At 39.2% G+C, this 11,296-nt stretch overlaps 1 protein-coding gene across 8 annotated transcripts; it reads right to left on the reverse strand.

The window, feature by feature from the left end:
• Positions 1 to 687: 687 nt before the first annotated feature.
• On the reverse strand, positions 688 to 5,671 carry LOC119775923 (piggyBac transposable element-derived protein 1-like). 8 transcript variants are annotated; one of them, XM_038274078.1, is made up of 5 exons: positions 3,243 to 4,201; positions 2,936 to 2,986; positions 1,435 to 1,504; positions 1,239 to 1,296; positions 688 to 1,163 (listed from the first exon to the last, which is right to left on the reverse strand). In XM_038274078.1, the coding sequence occupies exons 1-3, from the start codon at positions 4,051 to 4,053 to the stop codon at positions 1,449 to 1,451; spliced, it is 918 nt and encodes a 305-aa protein (XP_038130006.1). In that variant the 5' UTR covers positions 4,054 to 4,201; the 3' UTR covers positions 688 to 1,163; positions 1,239 to 1,296; positions 1,435 to 1,448. The 8 variants fall into 8 exon arrangements, 7 of the variants coding, with proteins under 7 accessions (XP_038130006.1, XP_038130005.1, XP_038130004.1 ...); XM_038274077.1 differs by having other exon boundaries at positions 688 to 1,166; XM_038274076.1 differs by having other exon boundaries at positions 1,239 to 1,351.
• Between the last annotated feature and the right edge of the window lie 5,625 nt (positions 5,672 to 11,296).

Consider the following 11,296-nt stretch of genomic DNA (forward strand, 5'->3'; position numbering starts at 1 on the left):
TTTTTACCGTATTTCTAAAATACGGTAAAATTCTGGCAACCAAAGCTGCCAGTTTTTTACCGTATTTCTAAAATACGGTAAAATTCTGGCAACCAAAGCTGCCAGTTTTTTACCGTATTTGCTAAATGCAGGATTTTACCGTATTTTTAATATACGGTAAAATTCTGGCAACCACAGCTGCCAGTTTTTTACCGTATTTGCTAAATGCAGGATTTTACCGTATTTTTAAAATACGGTAAAATTCTGGCAACCACAGCTGCCAGTTTTTTACCGTATTTGCTAAATGCAGGATTTTACCGTATTTTTAATATACGGTAAAATTCTGGCAACCACAGCTGCCAGTTTTTTACCGTATTTGCTAAATGCAGGATTTTACCGTATTTTTAATATACGGTAAAATTCTGGCAACCACAGCTGCCAGTTTTTTACCGTATTTGCTAAATGCAGGATTTTACCGTATTTTTAATATACGGTAAAATTCTGGCAACCACAGCTGCCAGTTTATTACCGTATTTTGTAAATGCAGGATTCTACCGTATTTTTAAAATACGGTAAAATACCGTACTTCCTAAAATATTAAAAAAAAAATAAAATGTGGTTTTGCCGTAGTAAATACGGTCATGCTGACTGAGGCATAATATCTCCATGAGTGAAAAACACATCCAGACTGGATGATATACTGACATTTTATTGTAAACCCTCCCCCCCAAAAAAAACTTATGGTAAATTACTGGTCTCTGTTCCTACCAGAATTTTACCATACAAATTATAGTACAACACACAAGGAAGTGTAACTTGTCAAGCATTTCTATACAGAAAGTTATAAAGAAAATAATTTCTAATTAAACAAAAATACAGATTACGAGTAATCCACTTAAAGAAACAATTTCTATTTAAAAAGTCAAGTTAAAAAAAGAACTGATTCTATTTTCTGTCCAGTTTCCTCACAGTATTACTGAGATCTGGAAAACAGAAACAAAACAAACAGTATGTGTCCACATAAGAGATAACATATTGTAGAAGACAAAATGGTGATAAAAGGATTCTTGTTCTGGGTTGAGAGTCACAAGTCGCTGAGATCAGACGTTGCTCAGGATGGTTGTAGTCTTCCCAGTCACAGGTTGAAATTGAGACTCGCATGTTGTCAATCGGGTGTTTCCTCTCTGCTGGAAAACAAAAAGAAAAAGTTAGAAAGATGCACTACATGAACATCTTATTCGCTTAAATGTTTGTTTCACCTTTGTTGACTTGCATATGGACACAGGTACTTCAACCAGGTGGTGCGATCATTTCTGACTGAAAATTCAGTAGTTAAACCTTTGTTTGTTGTCAACAGGTGTGATCCTCTGGTCTGCAACCAGACAAAATACACAAACAAAAAACAAATAAAAACAAATATAACTGTTTTAGGCAATTTATGAAATAGATACTCACCATTTATCTGAGTCTCATGAAGGCCAATAGGTTGTCTTCAACCATTTATGTAAGTTACATTTCCTGCAAGCTAGCAGAAACAAAGCTGTAAATGTGAACACTTTTCATACAGGCAAACAAATTGATACAGCTGAGACAATTTATGCTAGGTTAGTTTTTCTCAGTCACTTTTGGTGCATTTCTCAAGTCATTGTTGGCATTTACAAAACAGTAAGCGCATTTCTCAAAACAATTTGTAGAAACAGGAAAAATAGCATTTGTTTGCTTTCAAAATCCTTAGTTAAGCTCTTAAAATTCTGTCTGTTAACATATCAGTGACTCAAAATAATAAGTTATAGTCTCTCTATGTACAGATAAGACAGTCAAATTGATTAGTCATGAGAAGAGACTACAAAAGGATCATTTACGCCAGTGTTTCTCAACCCTGCTCCTCACCACCCCCTGCTCTGCATGTTTTAGATGTGCCTCTACTCCAGAACAGCTGATTCAAATGATTGGATGACAATCAAGTACTGCAGAAGCTTGTTAATCATCCAGAGATACAATTCAGGTGTGTGGCAGAAGGGAAATACCTAAGCCTGCAGGACAGGGTGACGCTGAAGACCAGGATTGAGAAACACTGATTTACGCTTTTGCTATAATTTATTCATGGACCATGCCTTGGTGATTCAGAAAGAAAAAGACAGAAATGCAGAGAACAAAAAAAGTAGAAAAGGAGCCACAGGACAATCTCCTCAAGGAAAACTGTACAGTGCTGTAGAAATTACATTACATTTTAATTTCCATAGTCACTTTGTTCCTTAACTCCACTGAGGATCTTTTTTCCTCAGTGGGGTTAAGGAATGAACAGTAGGGTGGGAGGACCTCCATCAGCGTCATGTTGTGGGTCTCAGCCATGTCCTGATGTTGGACTGATGGAAACTGGCAGATGTCCTCAGCCTCTTCTGACTCTTCTTCTGCTTTCCTCCCAACTATTTCCTCCTCAGCCTCACTCCTCTTCTTCTCTCTGGCTGTTCACTCTGTCCAGATACTTGTTCATCAGTTCTCAGACATGTAACATTGTGTTGTGTTCTGACTATATAGAGCATAATGTTGCCAACTGATGGTTCACAAGATGCACCTCCAATCTGTTTCAGAAAACTGGTTGATCGTTGGTTGAGCTAATGGTTCATACACTGACCTGTTAGAGAAACTCAGGACTCACTTGGGAGCAATTTACCAATTCAGGACAGATTTAGAAAATAATAGAATATAAATTAATTAATATATGATTCACATTATGACAACTTTAAGACTTATGCATGTTAAGACTTACACAATGAACTGATGCTATTTTGGAAGTTGAGAATTCAACACAGACACGTTGTTGTCCTGTTGTCCTCATTTTCTGTATACACCCTTTATCCTCCGGGTCAAAATGACCCGTCTTCACTAAACCCCCAATATAAGCAGCTTAATTGAATTTTAAACACCAAATTCTATCTTGTATATTGTCACTCACCACAAAATGTGTGAATACTTGAGTTTTCCCTCTCCACTTGAATTTCTATAGCTTAAGAAAAAAAATGTGCAAAATGAGTTTCGAATGCATTTTTATACATCACAGTGACTAATTTTCTTTTACTTTTCTCCAGTGAACAAGAGGATGTACAATACAAAAATATGAAAAATAACATAACCCATTCAACTAATTGGCACATGTAGGGCAGTATGCAAGTGCACAGTCTTTGCAGATATATTTCTTACACCTGCAGCACACAGTATGTGTTTTACAGTCTGAGGGCAGAACTGACATCTCTTCCTCTTACTTGGCTTAGCTGGGGAAGTGGCTGTGGTAGATGGATCCTCAGGTTGATCAGGAGCTGCTGCACTCTGAATAGCTTTCACAACTGCTGCTGAGGCTTCTGTGCGGGGGACATGCTTCCTTCTTTCAATGAGTGGAGTTACAAGTGCCTTTCCTAGCTGCTCCAGGAACACCCTCCTCTTGTTGTGCTTATGAGACATCCAGGTTGGGTTGATCTCTATCCAAATCACAAAGGCATTGTAGGAGGACACATCAATGATGTTGTGGAAGATGACCAGGGGCCAGCGGGCAGTCATTCTTCTGCAGCTATATGCTCCAATCGCCTTATCTAGGTTGTCCACACCTCCTTTGTTTCGGTTGAATTCCAGGATAATGATTGGCTTCCTGTCCTCACGGTCACTAGTGTCGCCGTCTTTGTGCAGTGTGCTCAGAAGAACTACATTCTTGTTTTTCTTTGGGAGGTAGGAAACTAGAGTGGTGGTGGGTGTGAAGGCAAACTTTGAGGAGAAGACCTCTCTCTCCTTTGACCCAAGCAGTGCAGGTGGGAGCTCAGGCTTGTTCTTTCGAACTGTACCAACCATGGTGATCTTCCTCTTCAGGAGCTGCTGTCCGAGTTCATAAGAGTTGAAGAAATTGTCACATGTCACATTGTGACCCCTCAGTCCCTCTGTCACATCAAGCACAACTCGCAACCCCTGGTTCTTCTCTGGGCATCCACTGGTTGACTTCCCAGTATAGACTTGCATTTTCCAAGCATAGCTTGATTCGGAAGCCACCCATGACTTGATCCCATATTTTGCTGGCTTGCTGGGCATATACTGCTGGAAAGGACAACAACCTTTGGACAAAAGACATTAGCATCAGTGATTAGTATCAGTGTCACAGAAAACAGTCAAAGAAATCAATAGTGAAAATCACTTTTATTACAAATATGAAAACAGATTACCTCTAAATGGAACCAGTTGCTCATCTCACTGTTACATCAGGCTCTGGATTGTAGAGGTAGGGTAACCGCTCCACCCACTTGTCCCATACCTCTCTTATGGCTGCAAGTTTGTCTGTCATACATCTTGCTGGTCTTGATTCACGGTCATCAAATCGCATCAGTCTTGAGTAGGTGTGAAAGAGATTGAGTGGCATTGTGGCTCGGAAAATTGGCCTTCCACTCTCTGCTTACTTCTGCTACTGATTGATCTGAGACACAACTAAAACTTTGTAACATTTTATGGTTTGTAAATAACTCTGTGACCTTGATTTCAACTCCATTTGCCTCACGGGTCATTTTGACCTGAAGACCATCTTTGTACCTTTTTTTGTACAGCTTACATGGAAATGAGACTAAAAGCAACACTGAACTTTTTCTATTGTCTGGGCCAATCTAGGAAAAGTCTTAAAATCTCAAGTTAAAAAAATTACATGTTTGGGGATTTTGGGGGGGGGGGGGGGGGGGGGGGGGGGGGGGTTAACACAGTGGCGGGTCATTTTGACCCGAGGACAACAGGAGGGTTAACATATTTTGATCAAGACGATAAAAGCAAATTACAATTATAAAAGCATAGAAGTGTACATAACCAGCTACATGATGTACAAAAGCAAAACTTGCAAAACTAATTTTTTGATGTGCAGAAGTGACACAGTAATTTCAAGATTGAACAGGTAGTTTTAGGAATTTCAATTCTGTTCTGAGAGATGCACCCAAACTGAGAAAAGCTGTAAAATATTAATATTTAAATTCTCTTATTTTAAAATCCTTCAACTGTCATGGACCCAGTGACTTTAGTGCAAGTATTTTGGGGGTGAGAGTCAAGACGTCAAAGGAAAATATTAAATAATATCTCTGATGCCAAGCTTTATACTTCTAAGTATTACCAAAGTATTGAAACAAAAGCTAACATGTTCTTCAGAGATTTAACTTGCATGCATGAACATTTCACACTCAAAGTAATTCAAATTAATTATTGAACCAAACTTGGAAAAAGTTGCTTCTGCCATTAACAATAACTTTAAGCACATGTAGTCTAAAGTAGACCAGAAATATAATCTATGCAGCCGTTCCTACAGAATCATTAATGGAAGTGTTGCATCTGTGAAGATTAAATGTTCCGTATAGTAAAAATATATAGCTGCAGTGCATATACATAAACAGCATGGCTCAGAAACTACACATTTCTTTGTCAGTTGGTTAAAGTTAGCTAACTTCAGTTAAAACCGTGAAAGGGACTCACCTGTGATGTGTTGCCCTTCTCCTCCTGAACGTGCAAAAATAGCAGAAATTTGATTTCAAAGACAGTAGCAGCATCTTGACAAGGACCAGGCCTACTGGGCTCTCAGCACCCTAGTTAGCAACCTTAGTTAGCACAGTGACTTTACTGTGTTGAGTTCAGGACACCACTACAGGAACAGAGTTAAAAGAATCTTGCTGCTGATGCTGAAGGATCAAGGAGCAATGCAAACTAGATAATTATTTGTTTACATGACAAATAACAGTCTCCATTTACTGTAAACCCTGCTATTTATCACAATAACAAAATGAAAAACTCTCTAGACAAGGGGTCCCCAAACTACAGCCTGTGTCATTTGGTCTGGCAATGCTGGATCCGGCCTGCCTCCTCATACCAGAGAGCATTCAGTGTATTTTTTTCATATATTGTATTTTCTGGTTTGTGGATTTTTCCTTCAACCACCAGGGGGCTCTTGAGCAGTTGTTAAACTAACTTTCCCTCAAATATATACTAGTCAGTCCCAGTCACCGTTTCACTCACGGTTTTTTCCATTTCCATTCTGGGTAAAAATCTATCCCGCGAATGTGTCGTAGTCAGCAATACCCACCCCCCCCCCCCCCCCCCCCCCCCCCCCCCCCCCCCCCCCCCCCCCCCCCCCTCCCCCCCCCCCCCCCCCCCCCCCCCCCCCCCCCCCCCCCCCCCCCCCCCCCCCCCCCCCCCCCCCCCCCCCCCCCCCCCCCCCCCCCCCCCCCCCCCACCCACCCCCGACAATAACTTTCTAAGGTGTCTTTCTCCTAAAACTAAGACCGGCCCCCAAGCAGAGAAAGGAACAGCTATGTGGCCCTCGCAGGAAAAAGTTTCACAAATCAGATAAAGGTTTTACAAACCCCACACTTGGTTTTAAATATTCTGATATGAGTTGAGAATAATCTAGTCCAGATTTGAAGAGTCTAGGTGTTGTAGTTTTTTAGCTAGAGTAAATTAAAGATGCTGATTGTAGTGAAAAATTAGGTGGAATTGCCCTTTAGCCATTTCCCAAATTGGAAGCAGCAATTGGAAACCAACTTCAGCTTCATTCAAGCAAGAGGGGCTAACATACAGTTCTCTTAATGTTAATGATCAAATACTCTCATAAGTGATGGTGGCGTTGGCTGTAGGAGTTTGCTTTGCAATCGGTGGATCGCCAGATCGATGCCTGGTCTACTGCTGAGATTTCAGTTTGGTGTATTAAAGGCATTATTAAAAAAGAAACCAGAATATCACACCAGCATTCTGTTCTTTGTAAAAAATTCTTTTGCAGTCTTGTTTACGCTTTTACATTGTAGATCTAAACATCAGCAAAATTTGTAATTTAGGCTGATGATTGCTACTGTTAAGTTTAGGGTAATTAACTGCTGGCAATATTACAATTTTTTAAGAACTTTACAATTACTTATATTTTTACACTATATTTCTGTATTTTCTACATTCGTGACTGTCACAATTATTTAGGATATATATTTATTCAGTTATGATAATGCCATGTATTTTCTACGGCAGTATAATGCTGTGAATATTCTGGTGAGTAACTGCTGGCATTTTACCATTTCTTACCGTAAATTTACTGACTTTCTTTGCAGTTTCGACTTACGGTAGTTCCATGTAATTCTACGGTAATGCAACGTTTTTGGGTACGACGGTCAAAAACTGTTGGTCTTTTACCATTTCTTACCGTAAATTTACTGACTTTCTTTGCAGTTTCGACTTACGGTAGTTCCATGTAATTTCTACGGTAATGCAACGTTTTTGGGTACGACGGTCAAAAACTGTTGGTCTTTTACCATTTCTTACCGTAAATTTACTGACTTTCTTTGCAGTTTCGACTTACGGTAGTTCCATGTAATTTCTACGGTAATGCAATGTTTTTGGATACGACGGTCAAAAACTGTTGGTCTTTTACCATTTCTTACCGTAAATTTACTGACTTTCTTTGCAGTTTCGACTTACGGTAGTTCCATGTAATTCTACGGTAATGCAACGTTTTTGGGTACGACGGTCAAAAACTGTTGGTCTTTTACCATTTCTTACCGTAAATTTACTGACTTTCTTTGCAGTTTCGACTTACGGTAGTTCCATGTAATTTCTACGGTAATGCAACGTTTTTGGGTACGACGGTCAAAAACTGTTGGTCTTTTACCATTTCTTACCGTAAATTTACTGACTTTCTTTGCAGTTTCGACTTACGGTAGTTCCATGTAATTTCTACGGTAATGCAACGTTTTTGGGTACGACGGTCAAAAACTGTTGGTCTTTTACCATTTCTTACCGTAAATTTACTGACTTTCTTTGCAGTTTCGACTTACGGTAGTTCCATGTAATTTCTACGGTAATGCAATGTTTTTGGATACGACGGTCAAAAACTGTTGGTCTTTTACCATTTCTTACCGTAAATTTACTGACTTTCTTTGCAGTTTCGACTTACGGTAGTTCCATGTAATTCTACGGTAATGCAACGTTTTTGGGTACGACGGTCAAAAACTGTTGGTCTTTTACCATTTCTTACCGTAAATTTACTGACTTTCTTTGCAGTTTCGACTTACGGTAGTTCCATGTAATTTCTACGGTAATGCAATGTTTTTGGGTACGACGGTCAAAAACTGTTGGTCTTTTACCATTTCTTACCGTAAATTTACTGACTTTCTTTGCAGTTTCGACTTACGGTAGTTCCATGTAATTTCTACGGTAATGCAATGTTTTTGGATACGACGGTCAAAAACTGTTGGTTTTTTACCTTTTTTTACCGTAAATTTACTGACTTTTTTTACAGTGCAGTGGCAAAGCATTCCAGAGATTGAGAAACCTCCTTTTTTCAGATCAGTAAGACTTATCTAAATTATTTATGTTTGTGTAATATTAGAATATTGAAAATTTCAATTCCATCCTGCAATTCACCTTCTAATGCCCGTCTGTCTGTATCCCAGGGGCTGGTGCCTATTTCCAGCAGTCTTTGGGCGAAGGGTAAACCTTTGACAGGTCCCCATTCCATCACAGGGCATGCTTCAATCCTTTTTCTCAGAACTAAACTAGCATTTTATTTTGTGATTACTTTAAACTTTAAATTTAAGTTATGTAATTATTTTCTGTGCATGGTTGTGTAGGGGGTTTACTGAACAGAAACTACAATATGCAAACCTTTGCTACTGTAATACTGATATTAGGGGTACCAGATGATAACATGTTATGAGCTTTCAGTCAATGATAATGATTCTGCTCTGTTCTGATTGGTCAAAAACTCTGACTAACTTAAACCCACCATACTGTCTCGACATACAGTTAATAAAAAACAATTACGAACAGTTGAGGAAAATAATAAGATGTTTTGAATAAACTTTGAGAAAGAGTCTAGCTTGTTATGAGAAGGATTACTGGGGTGAGGTCAGTTTTAGTCCCGTAAGCCTGGCTCCTAGGATCGGATTCCTGCCTGCTCTCTGGGGTTGCTGCGTTGGAGACACTCTGGACGGCTCTGTGCTGCATCTGGTTCGGCAGCCCATTGGCTGGATCCTGCCTTCCTCGGAGAGGATGGACTGAACTGTTCAACCAGGTAAGTGACTCACCTGGATAATCATCCCCTGTCAGATGATCGTGATCATTTACCTATGTTTCTCCCTCCAGAGTGTCAGTGAATGGCCGATGCTGGCAGGTAACTCACCCAGTTTTGGATAACTTGCCATAAAGACTTTCCACAACTGGCCACAAAAGCAATGATAAGCCTTGGCTGCAACATATCTTTTTAAAAGTGTGATTTCCTCACTCACTTACCTGAAAAATAAATACAGGTCAAGACAGCAGGCTGAGGCTGACATGACTCGCTGCCTGACAACCTCCATACGTCCAAGGTTAGACAAGTTGTGTGCTACTCATCAGAGTCAGACTTCTCGCTAATGTGGGTGTATATATGCCATCCTTAGATGGCTTGAGAATTCACTGCCCATACTACGCATTTGTTTAAAATTAAAACATGAATCTGTCAGTTATGTTAATAGTTCAGTATTGTATGCAATATAACAGATATGTTTATGCATGCCAGTGGCTGTAACAAGCAGCACTAATTTTCCTCCACATTTATGTTTTAAAAATGTAAATTTGAACAGCTTTTATGCATGATTACATGTAATTGACAGACATTGTTAATCTTCGCAGGTATCAGTTTGTCGTGTTATGATATGATTATAAATAGTGTTGAAACAATGTCATTCTTTGGCCCCGATACCAATACCCGATACCTGGCTGTGTAGTATCCGCCGATACCGATACATACCAATACCATCTGTTTGAAATCTATGTGTGTGTATATGAAGAACTGCATACTAGTTGGATGTAAAATAATTGCCATCATGGCTTTGTCCAGCTGCTGCCTACCTTTGTGAAGCAGGAAAAAGACTAAAACAAAGGGAATCCAGTAGAACTTTTTATTGCCTACCTGGAATGGGTGACAATAGTTGAATAAACTTTTGGCTCTCAAAATGGTATCGGTGCTCTATTTGTTGGTACTCACCGATACCGATAAAGCAATTTTAGTGCAGTATCAGGGCCCCTGCAGATACTGGTATTGGTGGAACACTATTTATAAATGGCAGTGGCATGGCCACACCACTGTACCTTGCACATGTTTAAAACAAAAACATGAATATATAACGTGAATTTTTTGAATATCTTAGTATTGAATGCTAAATAACAAGGTACATTTACATGGCATTATAGGACCAGTTTGATATAACATAATTTCATACAATATATATAATTAGGGGGTCCCTGCTCGATCTCGCCAACAGTTTGGGGGGTCCTTAGCCTGGAAAACGTTGAAGACCCTTGCCTTAGGGATAATCCTATAATGTTAAGAATTGATTACCTGAATGGTTATTTGTTATTAAGTAAAATCAACTTTTAAAATATTATTTTCCCCAAATGTTTTAAACACCTTTTCATTTCCCGTGTGCATTGTGTTTAATTAATTTCAATTTGTCTAAATCAGTTTAAAAGCTACTTTCACCTCATGCCAAATTCTTCAAAGAAAACTTGGGTCTTAAAACCTAAAATCTACACTGAACTGTGATATCATGTTTGTAATTTTACTGATAGTGGTTTAATCTTGGACTGCTCAGTGGCGCAGTGGGTTGCACTGCTCCCTTGCAGCAAGAAGGTTCCCGGTTAGATTCCCGGCTGAGGGTCTTCTGCATGGAGTTTGCATGTTCTCCTTTAGCATGCGTGGCTTCCTCCTACAGTCCAAGTTAGGTTGACAGGCCTTTTGTCTACATGGTAGCTTTCTGTTTTAAATAACAAATGCAAAACATCCTCTTTATTTCATATGCTTGCAAAGTTAAATGTTTGACGATAATCTGAGTTTGAAATACACTCCGTTGTCCAAAACAGAACCAGTTTGCTTTTTATTAACAAACCACAACAGCTGTCCAAAGGTTATCTCATTAAATATTAAATAACAAATGCACAACATCCTGTAGGAGGAATAGTAATCTTTGCTGAATGCGAAGTTACCATGTTTTGTTGGGGTTTTTAATGTATGATGAAGAAAAACTGCAGTAGCTGCTAGTTGTTTTCTAGAAGGTCTTGTATACGCTGGAGGGTGCAGCTGTAGATAATTAGGCAGACACAGGTGAACTGATTTAAGTACGGTAAATGAGACACAACAGGAAGAACATGACATGAACAGTCTAGAAATACGAGCCATGGCAAGTTTCATATTATTGCTTATGCAGTCTTTGTATTGCTGCTGTATAAATAATCTCAGACAATCACAATTAAAACAGGGGTCCCTTATTGAAACTAATAATCAATATCA

The sequence above is a fragment of the Cyprinodon tularosa genome, unplaced genomic scaffold (genome assembly GCF_016077235.1).
Source record: "Cyprinodon tularosa strain WSP-4 unplaced genomic scaffold, ASM1607723v1 ctg90, whole genome shotgun sequence".
NCBI classification, from domain to species: Eukaryota; Metazoa; Chordata; class Actinopteri; order Cyprinodontiformes; family Cyprinodontidae; genus Cyprinodon; species Cyprinodon tularosa.

What these genes read in the sequence shown, in the direction of transcription:
- LOC119775923 (XM_038274078.1), bottom strand. Translation starts at nt 4,053, where the DNA reads ATGCCCAGCAAGCCAGCAAAATATGGGATCAAGTCATGGGTGGCTTCC. An exon ending in CACTTCCCCAGCTAAGCCAA is followed by an intron (nt 2,987 to 3,242) that starts GTAAGAGGAAGA and finishes TTTTTTCTTAAG; the next exon opens with CTATAGAAATTCAAGTGGAG. An exon ending in AAGTATTCACACATTTTGTG is followed by an intron (nt 1,505 to 2,935) that starts GTGAGTGACAAT and finishes TGTTTCTGCTAG; the next exon opens with CTTGCAGGAAATGTAACTTA.